The sequence below is a fragment of the Sus scrofa genome, chromosome 2 (genome assembly GCF_054392235.1).
Source record: "Sus scrofa isolate SSC_HxYL_T2T_F1_AM1 chromosome 2, Sscrofa_HxYL_maternal_Yorkshire_Landrace_v2.0, whole genome shotgun sequence".
Taxonomy (NCBI): Eukaryota; Metazoa; Chordata; class Mammalia; order Artiodactyla; family Suidae; genus Sus; species Sus scrofa.
The window spans coordinates 71,404,388-71,420,360 of record NC_139384.1 but is presented as its reverse complement, the minus strand read 5'-3'; the positions used below and the strand labels follow the sequence as shown (position 1 = coordinate 71,420,360).

Below are 15,973 nucleotides of genomic sequence, written 5' to 3'. Positions count from 1 at the left end.
AGCCTGACCCAACCCTGAGGAATGGAGCAGGTGCCTCCCCTGGGCTCCTGGCTTCCCCACATAGCAGGAATCTCATTGTAGTGTTAACACTTTTTTTTTTTTTGCTTTTTAGGAACGCACTTGTGGCATATGGAGGTTCCCAGGCTAGGGGTCTTATCAGAGCTACAGCTGCCAGCCTATACCATAGCCACAGCAAGGCAGGATCCGAGCCACATCTGTAACCTACACCACAGCTCACGGCAACACCAGATCCTTATAAAGCGAGGCCAGGGATCGAACCCGCAACCTCATGTTTCCTAGTTGGATTTGTTTCTGCTGAGCCACCACGCAACTCTGTACTGTGACACTCTTTTGACTGTGAGATCCAAGAAAAGGGACAATAGAGACCTTATCCTGTCATCTCAGCTTGCAAGCAAGATGGACACCTGATTAAAACACTGTATGAAGTATCACTGCATCCTTCCGGCTCTCTCTCAAACCAACCTAGAGCTTCTGAGGTTCAGTTCTGAGTCCACCTCAGCTTGCAGCACAAAACTGACCCAACTGGTTTCTCAAAAGACAAAACCTTGGGCCTAGGGCGAGCCTCCCTGGAGCAGGGGCAGGGTGGTGGTACACTTACCAGTTGAGTAGGGGTCTGACTTGTGGTGCCGGGGTGAAGGGTGATGTTGGATGACTTGCTGAGGCTTGGCAGGCTGCGGCGGAGGTGGCTGCTGGCCCGTGGGTGGGTGAGGAGGCTGCTGGCCTGGGGGAGGTGGGGGCTGCTGGATATGGGTAGGGAACTGCATGGGCTGCATATGCACGGGCCGTGGCGGTGGCTGGTGCTGCTGCTGGGGTGGTGGCTGTGGCTGGGGTGGTGGGGGAGGTGGCTGCTGCTGCTGCTGCTGCTGTAGCTGCTGCTGCACAGAGGGGTGAGGAGGGGGTGGCAGAGGGGGCGGGGGCTGGGACTGCACCTTCACGGAAGGGAGTAGTGGTGTGGGGGGCTGCACCTTCTGCAGCTGCTGCAAATAGAGCTGCATCTGCATGGAGGTGAGGGGTGGAGCAGGTGGATCTTCATCCTCCTGCAGTAGCACTTGGGGGGGCTGAGCCATGGGGGGTTGTGGGATCAAGGGTGGCTGGGCCAGGGCAGGTGATACAGCTGGGGGACGGGCAGTCTTGGGGGGCAGGGCGGCAGCTCGGTTACTGGGCCGTGATGGCTGCTGAGGCAGCGCATTGTGCAAAGCTGGAATGACACAACAGCGGGGCAGTGAGGCTCACATGCCCAGTGGCTCCCAGTCCAATCTTCCTCTCATTCTCATCTCCTACTTGCCTCCTTCAACTGGAAACCTCCCCCCACCCTCCTTGGCTTCCCCCAACTGCAGTATAAGAACAGTGTTCAGAGAGATCTATAGAATCGGGCCTCTCACCTGCACCCTCATGCCCTACACTCCTCCACACCTCCAACCTTCCTCCCTTCCTTCCAACTGCTCTGCGGGACAAGTCCTCCCTTATTCCTACAGTTATGTGCTCTACAGTATGTGTGCCCTTCAAACCCTCTATCCCGGACGAGAAGCCACAGAGGGATCACATCTTTCTCCAACTCACACTATGCCTAGCCTAGCAGAAGATACGAATCAGTATCTTCTGTGGCACTAACTTTCTGTGCAAGGTCTGGCCTGGGGTCTCTTGTGTAATTTCCATGATGGCTCTGAGAAGCTGCTGACTTCCTCTTAGAGAGAAGACAACTGAGGGTAAGTTAAGAGGAATTCTACAGGTTATGCAAAGTGCCCCAGCAGTGGGTAAGACCAGGGTGGGAAGGGGCCCTCCCAACACCTTGGTAAGCATGGTTGTAGCTCACCTGGAGGAGAGACCACCGAGTGCTGGTTAAGATGAGGCGGAGTGCTGTGCTCGGGAGGCTGGGGCAGGTGAGGGGGCAGCTCAGGCTGCGGCAGGTGCAAGATGGGCTGGGTGAAGTGACCAATGGGGTCGAACACGCTGCCTGGGAGTTGGGGTTCCAGGACAGGCACCTGCGCGGCGATGAAGGGCGGAGGCGAGGACTTCATTGCAGAGGCTGCCTGCTGTGGCATGGACGGTGGGGGAGGCGGGGGTGGGGGCTGCTGTTGCTGCTGCTGCTGCTGCTGCTGCGGCGGCGGCGGCGGTGGGGGCTGCTGGGGAGGCGGCGGGGGCTGCTGGGGCATGGGGGCCGGGGCCTGCTGCATCTGCTGATGGTGGTGGTGATGGTGCTGCAGACAGACAGACTGACATCAGGCAGGGCGACCCAGCCTGGATCAGACACAAGGTCCCCCCAGCGCCTACAGAGGCAGGTGGCTACTGCTCACCTGCCAAAGGACACCCAGAAACCACATACCTTCTTCTGCTCCCTCCCAGGGTGCCCCTTCTTTTTTGACTTCGGAGCCATCTCTGTGGAGGAAAAGAGAAGGTGGTAAGGCTATAGGGAAGACTGGGAGTTGGCCTTGAATGCAGAGCAAGGAGAGAACAGAGGGTGAATTCAGGAGAAGGACCAGTGACAGTGACAGGGAAGGTGACTGGGTTCTGTATGGAATGGGAGTTGGTCACAGGGAAGGGAAAGACTTGTGAGGTGTCACCTACCCATTTGCCTGCCGCCTTTTCCTAGCAGGGACCATGCCCAAAAAGCTTCCCTGCCAAGCTCCAAACCACTAGCTCTACTAAAAGAAGATACCGAATGCATTGGGAGCTGAGCTATGAGATCTCCTTGTGGGTCAGAGGCCTAGTCTAGAGTGACCTGAACAATTGCACCCCAACTGGCTTTGCCTTGGAACCATGTCAATGTCCATCTGACAGCTTAGCAAAATGAGGCTCGGAGAAGTTAAGGGACTTGCCCCAGGTCACACAGCTAAAAAGTTAACAATTCAGTGGCCTCCAAGGGCACCACCTTCTGAAGCTCGCTCCTTCCTACTCTCCCAGGGGAAGCAGAGATTTGAGTTGGGGTGAGAGAGACCACTGTTGCCAGCATGGGCCAAGGCCTGGCCACATAGCTGCGGGACAGGTAAGGAGAGTGCTGACAAGGGAGAAGGACACAGTGTATCGCACTTTGCAGAGGGAGAGACGGAAGCAGGCAGGTCAGCCAGGCAACCTCCCTGGACAACCAGGAGCAAATGGGGGAGGTGCTCAATGTCATAACTAGTAAAGGAAACCTCTGGCCAGACTCCCCTTCCTCTTAGGAGACGGGTGCCTCAGAAAAGTCCCTGTGTTGGGATGCAGTCAATGTGCTGCAGGGAGAAAGCAGTATGTGTCCCAGCTCCTCAGGAGCAGATAACTTGTTGCTACGAACGTGTGGTGTGTGCCTGTCTCTGTGAGGAGTGCACAAGAACCAACATGATCCCCTCTGCTCCCACTCCAGAGGTTTATGCTAGTGAACTTCTGTCAGCTGGGTGTCACTGCTGGGTGCAAACCTTGGAGAGGGAGAAAGGGAAAGTAGGCCCAGAAGCCCAAATAGTGCTAAAGAGTTAGGAGATGATGAAGTCACTAACCACCAGGTGGGAGGTGGGACCTATGTTGCCTTTCGGATCCCTGTCACTGACAGGCACCTCATGGCTTGGCCTGGCATCCCCTGGGCTCCCTGCCAGGGTGATGGCTCTTGATGCTGGTGTTGGAGGACACATGCTTTTGCCCAAAGTGGGGGCTACCTTTGCTGGTAGCTGCTTCATGGAGGACCGTGCTAAGCTTCTGTGAGGTGCATGGTCTCAGGGTGCAGCATACGACCAAAAGTGATCAGAAGGGGCCTTTTGCCCTGCAAGAGCTCACCATTTCATGCAAGAGACAAGACAATGACACAGACCTCAGCAGCTACTGACATATGTCCTCACACAAATGGCAGCAACTGGGGACACCTGGGACAAGGGAACTGTAGGCCCAGCCCCAAACCCAGACACTAGATATGCCAGGATATAGGGCTCAGGACTCTGGGTCACATATGAAACCTGGTGAGGACACTCTTGTGGTTCACACATACAAAAGGGAGCCGTGTGGGTGATCTGCAAGATGAGGGCCGCAGGACAGAGTAGGAACACTGGACTACACAGGCCGGAGGCCCAGGACCAAGGGGACCCTATATACATAGGGGTAAAGCATGGTAGAGAGAGGATGCTGAGCCAAGGGAGTGGGAGAGGCCAGGGCATCTCTCCAGGCCCAGATCCTTTCTCAGTATGGATTCCGGTAACAGAAACTGCTGTTCAGGAGAGGCTGGGGGCAGCTGCTTGTGCACCTTTGGGGGGCTGGGGTAGGAAGTGGGCCAATGGGTAAAGTCTGATCAGGACAGGACATTGTGCTATGCAGAGAAGGCTAGGCAGGGTCAGGGGAAAAAACACTTTTTTCTACCATAAAAGAGGGCCAGTGGCTCTGAGCCCAAACTCCCCACAGCCATGAGGAGAGGCCCACATGGGAACTAGTAGAGGCAAAATGTGATGTGGCCCTGAGAATCTATGGAGTGAGTGGATTTCAGCTGCCTTAGAAAGGTCACTGGGAGTATGTACTATTCCAAGGCTTCAGAGAAGTGCTGGGCAGGGCAGGCCTGAATGGGAAAGAAGGTGGGAGGTATATAGCAGACCCCAGGACCAGAGGACCAAAGGGACCAGCAGTGCAGACCAAAGGATGCTGGAGCCTGTTTGGGACAGCCACATTTGGTTCACTTGAACCAAGCCACATCTTGGTTCACTGGTTCACCGAGCCTTGTGTTGGAGTTACTGGTAGGGAGACAAGACAGGAAATGCACAATTTCACAACACACCAACCCCAAGACACCCCCACACAAAACTCTCTAGAAAGGGTTACATGAAGATGGCCTCAAGTACTGTGTTATCTTTATTCCATGAAAATCTTGAACTCAACACAAATTTCATCTTTACATAGGATGGTAATTGTACAAAGAAAACGTTTTTTTGTAAAATCTGATTAAAACACTGATTCCTCCCCACTCCCCCACCCAACTCAAGGGAAGGAGACAGGATAGAAGGTAAGGGCAGAGTTGCAGAGCCCCTCAACTGAACCAACTGAGAGCTTCAGCACTAGGAGTTGCCTGGGCCTCCCACTCCTCCTACAGCAACTCCTCAGGCCCAGCTGGCACCTCCCACTGCCCGCATGCTGGAGGCTGCCATCAAGGAGTGAACGGGCTTCTGCTCTCTCTGTTCTGTTCCTGGGACACTGGGCATAGATGGCAGTCAGGTCTAGAGATCAAGTTCTCTGCCAGATGGAAGCCCCATAGGCAAGAGGGATGGGATCCCTGGACAGTAAGGGTGCGATGACCACACATGACAGCTGGCCTGTGGCTATAGCTCATGTGCACGAGTGGGAAGGGGTGGGGCAGCACACAGGCCAACACTGTGGGAATCTAGCCTGCCATCTGTTCCAAGACAGCAGAATCTTCCCAGAAAGACAATGCCAGCGGCTTCCCAACTGTCCTGTGGGAATCTCTAGGCATAAAGCCCCCTGGCCCTAGACAGGCCGAGCTGTACTGGGAACCCATAAAACACAGGCCAAAGGGCAGCTCAAAATAATTTGTTTGGCAAATGGAGTTTGACTGGAAGCTAACAGGACAGAGGACCAGGGAGCAGCCTAGGAACTTTTAAGTATCACTGCAGGGCCCTGGAGGCTCTGGGAAGGCTGAATCTAGAACCCAAGGCCAAGGCCAGTCTAGGGAAGTTAGAGCTGCTTGGGCCCAAGGCCTTAAGGAGCTGAGAGGAGTGCCAGGGTTTCTGCACAGGTGGTGGCCAGCTGCACCTCCTCAAGGCTGCTTCTAGCTTCAAAAGAAAGCAGACTCCAAGATGCCAGGAGACAGCTAGGCTTTAAAGAAGTACACACAAACTACACTTAAAACAAAAAAGCTCTTTGAAACGCAGATGCTATTTCTTAGGGGACTTTTCATGTCAGGCAATTTTCTGCTGAGATGCTGGATTCATGACCAAAAAAGGGCCAATACTTATTTTGAGAGAGAGAGAGAGAGAGAGAGAGAGAGAGAGAGAGAGAGAGAGAGAGAGGGAGGGAGGGAGGGAGGGAGGGAGGGAGGGAGAGAGAGAGAGAGAGAGAGAGTAGGAAAAAAAAAAAAACAAAAACCCCAAAAAACTCCCCCCAAAACACATATTCAGTACCTCTCAGAGGGCTTGGATGATGTGGCCACCCTGACCTGCCACACTCCCAGTGGTTGCCATCATTTAGGAGGGTACTTGCACTGGCAATGCACCTCAGAGATGTGCACAGAACAGGCCTCAAAGGCTCTGCCGCCCATAGTGACTGATCTGCTATTGTGGGTTTTGAGAGCCCTTTCTTTCACACTAGGCCCAGATCCCAACTCCACTGGGGAAAGGGATGATGGGCTACAGGAGCCAGGTCAGCTGGCTGCATGGCCACTACTCCCAGGATACCCATCACTGATGGCCTGGCAACTCCTGCCCACTGTAGCCTGCTTCTAATTACCTGGGAGGAATGGGGAGGCAGCCTAGGAGGTACTTTCCCTATGTGACTTTAGGAGAAGAGGCCAAAAGAAGTTGGGAAAATGCCCAACAGACAACAACAGGAACAATGAAAACAGAAGAAAGACTGCAGGGGAACTGTGGGTCAGCTGTGGCTGATGACAGGATCCAGCTAATGGAGCCTCATGGGCCACCAGAGCAAAGGTTTACTGGGGGTCAGCCCCAGTGAGCCTTGCGGCCCAGCTGGCCTCGTCTCTAAAACCCCATTTCTCACTTCGGAAAGCTCTAGATATCAGGGTGTTCTTCCTTAGGCTGAGTGAGATCTTCCCTGGGCTAGTATCATTGCAAGGTCCAGGAGAGAAGCAGTTAGGATCCAGAGTCCCAGAAAAAGACGGAGGGGTGAAGAGAGAAAACATATTTGTGATGGGTCCTTGCACACAGAGCAGCACCACATGTATGTGTGTGCAGGGGGACTGTCATCACCCTTTGGGAGATGCCACCCCACCAAAGGATCCCAGACGACCAGGGAGGCTGGGCAGGACCGCCAGGCAGTCTTTACACAGGAGGCCCGGGTGAACAGCCAGGCAGGCAGCCTTCCCGGAGGCGGGACTAGGCGTGAGCTGCTGGGCATGACTAATCCACCCCAGGGGACAGGCCCAGGGCTCTGAGGAATTCCATAACTTGATGGAGTCCTGTCCCTTTCACGGAAGAAAATGGACTTAAGCTATAGCTTGCTGGGAAGGAATCTGGAACTGAAGACCGTTTTATTAAGAGTCCGTGTCCAATGATTAGGCAGGACCTACATAGAGGAAGAGAGAAACCAGTGTGAGAGAAATGGTGTGGAATGTACCATTCAAGTCATAAGAACAGAAGAACCACAGACTGAGTCAGCCTCCTCTTCCCTGCTTGCTGTCAGGGCTCAGAGAACAGCACCGCAGACTAGGAGTTCCGCCCCCTGCCTAAACAGCTGTGGGTGGGGACAGACCCACCTTCCCCTTGGAAGAGCCTCGGATCCAGCAGGCGTAAATAGCTCCAGAACTGCCTGAGCCTGTTTATGCTTCTAGACAGAACTGCTTCTAATGAGTTCCATGTGTGCCAAGTGCAGGCTGGTGCCTTCTTTTCTGGTCTTTGCACCTAAGAGGCTCCCCTGTCTATCCTTCTTGCCATCACTTCTGAAGAACTGGTGTGTCAGGCCCATTTGGCATCCACTGATGCTGAGATTATCCTCCCAGAGTCTGCTTTTCTGCACCATGTCTATCTCAGAGAGGTGATGCTGACTTTTCCTCAGGGCTTGGTGGAGATAAGAAACCTCAAGAAAGGGGCTCTGGAGTGCAGGACCTCTAGCTTACAGCCTCACCTGCATTCCTTCAGACCCCAAAAAACAAACACAGAAAATTATAAAAAGAGGAGCTGGTTACATAAACTGTTGAGTAGAACAAAAAATAAAAACAAGTTCAGGAAGAAAGTTGTCCTTTCTTTTTTCTGCAGCTCCTCTTGACTGGGGAAGGGGCATGGGGCTTGTTTCCAACCACATAGCAAAGCAGACCTTCTGTTGGAGAGGATGCAACCAACACTGCACTCCCATGGACTCCAAGGGTGTGTATGGGAAAAACCCGCTCACCAGATGGCCTCTCATTCAGGGCACATTCCACAAGGCTTGCCTTCACCCATGAGCACCAGATTCCCTCCAGCTACAACCCCTGTGAGTGGTGAGGGGTTACCTGGCGGTGCAGGCAGACCAGCTAGGCTGTGTCCCTCCAGTTCTCTTCTCACCCCAACCCCTGCCAGGGGACTTACCCCCTTCCCAAGAGCAACTGTCACACCCTTGGAACAGCAGCAGCAGGCCCCAAATTGGGAATGGAATCAAGTCCTCCCAAGACCCCGGGGATCGGAAGCTGAGGCTGGTTGTCTGGGAAGAATGCCCCACGGCCTCTGTCTGCACTTTCCAGCTCAAATCTTTCCAAAACATCAAGCATTCCTTTTCCCCCTGGAGCTATTAAGAAACACCCACATGCTCCGATCCTGGGAAAAGGAAACCAGGAGACAAAAATAGATGGAGTGCACTCCCTCTGCAACTAGAAGACTAGGACCAAGTCCAAGAGAATAACCCCATACTTCCCTGAACTCCTGGTCCCAGCCCAGGCTAGGGCCACTCCTGAGAGGGACAGGAGCTGTGTGTGTCCACCCCTGGCCCCCAAAAGACCTGTGGGTAGCATTTTGGAAGAGTCAGACATCAGCAATGTGATGGGGTGAAAGCTTAAGATGGCTCAGCAGCAGTGGGATGGTGGCACTAGTACCAGCAACCCCCATTCAAATACTGAACCTTCAAGTAGATCCAAAATTTAGCTAGGATCAAAGCCCAATGGAAGACTACGACCCAAGTAACAGCTGGGTTCAGAAGATGTGATGGGACTGGCCAACAGTGCTGCATGCTACTGGGCAGGAGGAAGAATACATGGTGGTCTGAGGCAGAGTTGGGAAAAGAAACACCCCCCCGCCCTAGTCTGCAGACCACTGCTTCAGCCCAAGGACCTGCCCATGTTCTAACAAGTTGGTGGCATCCTTGCCTATGGACAGTGGCCAGAGAGGAGTCTGTGTACCACTACCTTAGCCCCAATTTAGTGCCTCTATTCTTTTGGTGATTCATGTCTTTAGGCTGTGTTGGCAGAAAAGACAAAATAGGCCCTTATAGGAATTTCAGCTCTAATCCAAATGGAGAATAAGAACAAGGAGAGCAAAACAAGCCCCCAAAGACCAAGAGAAACACCTTCAATGCCCCCCGCCAAGCCCCATCCCCCCAAGGCAGAACCACCTAGAACTGGTCCCAGCAAGAGCAGCTGCTGGAGGAGATGCCTTGAGAGCAACTGCAGTTTCCTGTGCAGAACGGGACAGCAGATTGCTACATTCAGTGGAAATGGGGCACAGGCTCCCACTTTGGCACCTGAACTGTCTGAGCTGCAGGGCACAAACCTATAGTGTGGGTAAAAGCTCTCAGCTGGCCCAGACAGAGCTCTCCAGCGCACATGGATGGCAAAGGAAAAGTCAGGACCACAAAAACCAAGGAGAGCCTCAAAAAACCCAAGGTGGGGAGAATGCCTGGGAAGGAAAAGGAGCTAGTGCAGCCAAGGGAGCCGCCAGGGCTGGATTTCTGGAGCCTGGGAGCCTGTAGGCTGGCGGCTCCAAGACTGTAAATCTCGCCCTCTTTCCCGCCAGGACAGCTGTTCCCAGGACTCTCAGATTACTTGTTGCACAATCTTTCCATTTCTTTAAAAGGGGGAAAAATGTGAAAAAAAAAAATCTCGGCAGCAGCAAAGACCTGTTAGAAATGCTGTTATGGTCGCTCCACAGCAGGCAGCATGTAGGGCACTCAGAAGCATAGGAGTGTTACTGCAAATGTACCCTGAAAAGCTCAGGGGCCAAGGACAAAGGCCACAGTCACAGTTTGCAATTGAGACATCAGGATGTGATGATCATAACCCTGTAAGGTGCCACACTGGACGGGACCAAGCCACGTTCTTTTGACAATCAGGTCCTTTGCCAATTTCAACTTTGGGGGTTTTTTTTGGTTGCTCAGATCTTAGGAAAAAAGGCTGCGAAACCTGGTAGGAGAAGCTCGATAAAAAACTCAGGAGGTACAAAACTCCAGAGGCAAAAGCAAACCCAAGTCCTGGCAGGCAATGAAAAAGAGAAGTTAGCAGCCATCAGGAATGCTAATTGGATCCAAGAACATGGCCATTCACCCTGCTGAGGGTGGTGGGCCCTGGCCTGGGACCAGCTCTGCTTGAGCAAGTGCAGGGGTGCAGCACCCCCTGCTGGTCAGCTGATTTTTTTTGTGTGTGTGGTCTTTTTAGCGCTGCACTCGCAGCACATGGAGGTTTCTCAGGCTAGGGGTTGAATCCGAGCTGTACCTGCTGGCCTACGCCACAGTCACAGCAATGCCAGATCTGAGACGCATCTTCGACCTACACCACAGCTCATGGCAATGCTGGATCCTTAACCCACAGAAGCCATGGGTAGAACCTGCATCCTCACGGATACTAGTCAGATTAGTTTCCGCTGAGCCATGAGTGGAACTGATTTTTTTTTTTTTTTTTAATAAAAGCAATGGAAGTGGGTCCTAGTGAGGAAGAAAAAAGGTGAAGGATGGAGACAAAGGCAGCCAGCAAACTACCCACAGCAGTCTCTGCATACAATTTACAGAACATACTTAAAGAATTTATCACTCTGACCCAAAAAAATGAGCATTTGGCATCCCAGAGAAGCCCTTATCCACCTCATGGTGAGCCCCCCACTCATTTGGGAAGTTTGGTGTCCTTATTTATAAAGGGGAAGAGGAACAGGGACAAGGCCCAGAGGCCTTCTTATCCTCAGCTTCCCTGGACAGAGCTGGGTTGAGCCCACACAAGGACCTGTGGACCCACACACCAGAGCAGCACCGCTCTTTCCAACTGCTCTAAGTGATCCTCAAACTTTCTTCGCATCACCAGGTCACATTATTTATGTGAAAAGATTAAGTGGAACATACTGTTTTTTAATGTTTATTTTTCTTTTCACTTTTTGTTTTGTTGTTTTGGGTTTTCTTCAGCCGTGCCCGCAGCATGGGCAAGTTCCCAAGTCAAGGACTGGAGCCGCTTGAAGTGACAATGCTGGATCCTTAACCTGATGCGCCATAGGGGAACTCCCTTAAGTGGAGCTTATTGTTTATTTTCAGTAAGAATAAAATATCAGAGATGGGATAGGTACATGAAAAAAAATGCCAGGAGTCTTCATTGCCCAAACATGTTTCCCACTGTGAATATGCACACTGCAGCCTGCCTGCTGAACTGATGGAGCTGGGCCTGCCCAGGGACAACCTTGCTTGCCCAGACAGAGAAGGCCAATTTTGCCTCACAGAACAAAGCTGGTCACCAGGCTTCTTCCCTAGTCTCTCCTCTGGGCAATCTGAGCATCTACTCCCCTGAGAATAATCAGGAAAGCTTTATTTGGAGGAAAGGTCCCCTTCCCCACCACACAGCACTCAGCATCTCCACCTGCTTCTACCTCCCATGTCGAAGCTGTTGCTCAGGCACACCAGGGGGTACGCGTGCAGGCCCATGGAGCATGGAGAAAAGAACTGTTAGAGGTACTGGACACGCAAGTCTAAGTGCGTGCAGTTAGGAGCAGCCAAGGCAGCAGTAAGCACACTCTGCGGAGGTGGCAGTGCCCCAAGCCCTGGGGACAGCAGGGCTAAAAGCAGACTGTTCCACACCTGCCAAAGCACATCACCTGGAAGGGCTGTGCTGCATGCAACTGTGACACGGAAGATTGTGAAGCCTGCCAGGTCACATCAAGGTTAATTCCATCATCTGCCCCTACTTTGTTTTCCAGGGCTCTGCAGTGCCAATACCCCTGGCCCACCTGTCCTCCCCGCAACCCAGGCCATGGGGGTACAAAGTGCAGGGCTATCCACCCACATCCTCCCTCCTCTGTTAGAGGTTAACATGATGGCCAGGTAGATGGGAGGGCCCAGCAGGTTCTCATGACTACCATCTCTGGTCTCTAGCAGCCTGGATGCAAGACTGAGCACAGGCAGGAGTGCAACTAGACTCCAAGTTAATGACACCTAACCTGTTTCAGAGTCTTCGCTGTCAGAGGAGCTGGACTCGCTGGTGCTTTCTGACTCTGAGGATGAGAAGCCCTTCATCTTGGAGGAGCCAGCAATCACGTCAACTTTCTCAGCTGCAATAAAGCAACAGGGACAGAGTCAAGCAATGCCCAGAATCCCACAAGCCAGAGGGATGCTCCAAATGGCCAGCTGCAATTGTTCCAGACCCTGACCAGTCCCACACTTCCCAATGGTAAGCTACTAGCCCTACCACACTTGCCAGTCAAAACCTTGACTTAAACTGGACTTTCAAGGCCCTTCCAACCTCTCAAAATACCCCTCTGCAGGACTCACTGAGGATTAAGAGACCAGGGCAGGATTAATATAAGGAACTGATGGGCTTATGCTCTCTTGTTACTTCTCTGGCAGTGAGGAGAGATGATCTAAAGGGAACATGAGGGAGACAAAGCAAGACAAGGAAAGAGCCCCAAGGGATATCCTAGCACCTCAGTGTGCAGACTGAGGCTAGTGCCACTGGCAACGTGCCAGAGAGAGAGGGGCCAAAGGACCCCAAAAGTCAGCCTGCGTTGGAATGAAGGCTGTGTGCAAAACCCTGATGTGGATCCTAAGTTGTACTCATCTTAAGACAAAAGCTGTGAGCCAAGACAAGGCACTGATACAAAAGAGCTGCTTGGAAGATTTGTAGACAGGAGATCACAGTGAGGTAGAGAAGACAGTAGGCAAGTGCAGTAGCGACTTAATGTCTTTCCTCCTAGCCATGGCCCCCAACAAAGAGATCTCAAAGAAGTAGGGGAGGGTGGCTTTTGGGGAATACTCAGTGGCAGGCAGCAGAAGATGAAAACTGCTGCTGCTTAGAACAAGGCTTAGGACATCGAGGTGCAGGTGGATCCAAGACGGCCACCCAGCAGAGGCTGAGAAAGACACCAACAGCTCATGGTTGAGCGTGACGTCACAACACTTCAGCAGTTTTTACACTGAGAACACAGATTTTATAATGGTGGGGGAGCCTATGGAAGAAGAGGGCTGAGACTGGAAGGCAAAGTTAACTGAAGGTGCCAGTGGGGTGGTGGGGCAGTGGAATTGGGCAGCTCACCAACAGAGGTGCAAGGGTGGCAGCTTGGCACGACTGCTGAGCACTAGGAACACCCCCCCCCCAGGGGGCCAAAGGGCACCTTGAGGTTTCCTTTTCTTCCGTAAACAGGAGGTGACATAGCGCTCCAGTTCACGCAGAGTAGATGGCTTCAGGGTCTCAAAGTCAATCTCAATCTCATCAGGGTTGGAGTTCTTGAGCGAGGGCTCTCGAGACTGAATGATGTGCACCACGCGGCCCAGCTTTTCGCCAGGGAGCTTGTTGATGTCCAAGCTAAGCTGTCGCTTTTCCTCATACGACATGGGCTTGCACTTGTCCTCTTCTTCCGACTCATATGCAGGAGGGGGCTTGTTCTTCAAGGGTGCTGGCTCCTTCTTGCTATGAAGGGGTGATGCAGACACTATTAGGAATGGGCCCCTGGGGAAAGCTGGGCACCCATCCCTCCATCTGGGGCTTGGGGAGGCTTCCACATCCCCACCCAGCTGGTCTTCACAGAAAGCAAGGGATGCCAGCAATACCTTTCTGGGAGCACACGGGTGCAGCTGAGACTGCAAAGGGTAAGCCAGGGGCTGTTGCAGCTTGTCTTTGCTGTCCACACCATGCTACCTGAGATATCCTTCCTCCCTCAAAGGTCCATCCCAGAGAAAAGGGAAGAGAGGCAGCCTCCCCCTACCATCAGGAGTCCCCACCTGGCATTCTTGGGAGCAGGGGTGGCCCACAGACCTTGTGTTGCTGTTGCTGCTATTATTTTTCTTGGTCTTTTTGGGAGGAAGTTCCTTGGCTTTGCTTTTCTTATTCTCCTCCACCTCCTCTTTCTTTTTGTGCTTTTCTTTTTTCTTTTCCTTTTTGTCTTTCTCCTTTTTCTTTGGTTTGTTCTGCTGGGGCTGTGAAAGGGCTGCAAGCTGCTCGTGCACGGCTTTGAGCTGTGGAGAAGACAGGCAAGACACCCACCTATCACCCTGATCTCTGCATGGATCCTTAGCACTGGGGTTCTACAATGAAGGAGGCAGAGGGTGAGGGCTGGCCCTCAGCTCCATGACCTGTTGTCTCACCCAGATTTCCAAAGTGCCCATGCTCAACAGAGACTGTGAACACAGGAGCTACTCAAGCCCCATGGCAATCCTGGTTCTCTTCTAAAGAGGTTGAGCAAAAGTGCATAAACAAATGTGGCCTAATGGCCAGCTTTAAGGGAGAGGAGCATATAGGAAGGCCCAGGAAAGACAGTCATAGTGGCTTGGCTTCCTTCTAGACACGAGAATAATTCAGAAGCTTCGCCGCTGCCGAGAGAATGGCCATGTCATCCCACCCCCATACACAGTTTACATGTAAGTATGATCGATATGCATTTGGCCCAGCACAAGGGGGACCAGTGGGAATTCTGCTTTTGCTGGAATTCAATGCCAAGGACATCACATGGAGACCTCTAGTGAGGTACCTATCCCTGGACCATGAATTAGAAAAGAGGAGAGGGTGAAAATGGAGCAGGTGTCCTCACCTGCTCCTGGAGCTCAGCCAGTCGTTGGGCTCGTTCCTCCTCGGAGTCATCAGTGGAGCTGTCACTGTCTGAGGAGCTATCACTGCTGCTGTCACTGGATGAGGGTGGGGCCACGACCTTGGTGGGTGGTGGCACCGCTGGGGAGGACACAGCCACTACAGGCTCTTCGGGCTCGTCTGGCATCTTGGCAAAGCGCATCTCAAACACATCCTGGAGAGGGGGATGGTAGGAAGAAGCCATGCCCATGAAGGCTGCTGGGTATGCAAGCACATGGGCTGGGGGCACCTGGACCACAGCCCAGCATCACCACACTATCACTGGCTGCTGGAGTTGACTCAACAGGAAGCAAGAGCGAGGTTCAAAAAGGGCTGGGCCAATGGTGAGCCCCTTCCTGCCACCCCCCACCGCCCCCCGGCTGCTCTTCTAATACTCCTCACACAAATCTCTTCGAAGAGAAAGGTGCTCCTGACATGGCTTGGTACCCATTCCCTGGGAGACACAGCCCAGGTAAGGACACATGACCCACATCACAGGAGATAGCCAGGCCCAAAGAGGATAGCAGTCTGGGGATCCTTGACAATGGCAGGCCCAGATAGGACCCACAGAAAGAGTGCTCTGAGGCTCCTGTTAGGTCACTGCTCATTCAGTCAGCTCATCTCCAGGGAGTCTTCTGGATGCTAGGCCAAGCACCAGGACACAACAGTGAACAGGTTGGGGCCTGCAGTTTTACAATTCCAGGCAGAGGGAACAAAGGCCTGGAAGTGAGAGTGTGTCCCACACAAAGCTCACGGCTCAGTGAGGAGATCAAGTCCTTGCTGCGGCTGGCATATAATTGAGAAGAGCCATGTCACTGGCTGGGGCATCTTCAAGGTACATCAAGCAATGTGAGAAATGTATAGAAGAAATAAGGGGCATTGAGGAGACAGGCTATGAGAGAGAGCCAGCCTTGTGAGGTGCAAGCAACCTGAGCAGAGATCCTGGGCTGACTGAGTACAGGATTCCATCCCAGGAGATGCTGACCTTCCAATTTTGAGATTCAGAAATCTGATGGAGTTGTGTGGGTAACAAAACCTAGGGGGCAGCAACCCTTCCTGGGTACCTGGAGGTTCAGCTGTGTGTTGCCTTGCTAACTAGTTGACAGGTCCCTCCCCATCCCAAGGGCTCCATCACCAAAAATCCAGTGATGATTTAGGAGTGAGGAGAGCAGTGGAAGGAACAGGGCTGGCTTCCCAGCAGGATTCTGAGACCTGCTTTAAGCCTGGAATAAGTCAGTCAACATGGCAAATCACATGATAGAAGGGGCCTTTCTCAATTGTGAGTCGATGCCTGAGAGAACAGCACAGTCCAGAAAGGCCATGTGG

At 52.8% G+C, this 15,973-nt stretch overlaps 1 protein-coding gene across 11 annotated transcripts in view; it reads right to left on the bottom strand.

Moving 5' to 3' along the window:
* Positions 1-15,973, bottom strand: part of BRD4 (bromodomain containing 4) — a 94,761-nt gene that overhangs the window by 6,259 nt on the left and 72,529 nt on the right. For 8 of the 11 annotated variants that reach the window (XM_021079673.2, XM_085009422.1, XM_013991076.3 and 5 more), the window contains 7 exon segments: positions 14,613-14,822; positions 13,841-14,040; positions 13,200-13,495; positions 12,030-12,140; positions 2,345-2,397; positions 1,835-2,219; positions 620-1,219 (listed from right to left, as the gene is read on the bottom strand). In XM_021079673.2, the coding sequence (XP_020935332.2) occupies positions 620-1,219; positions 1,835-2,219; positions 2,345-2,397; positions 12,030-12,140; positions 13,200-13,495; positions 13,841-14,040; positions 14,613-14,822 (1,855 nt within the window). 11 annotated transcript variants of the gene reach the window in all.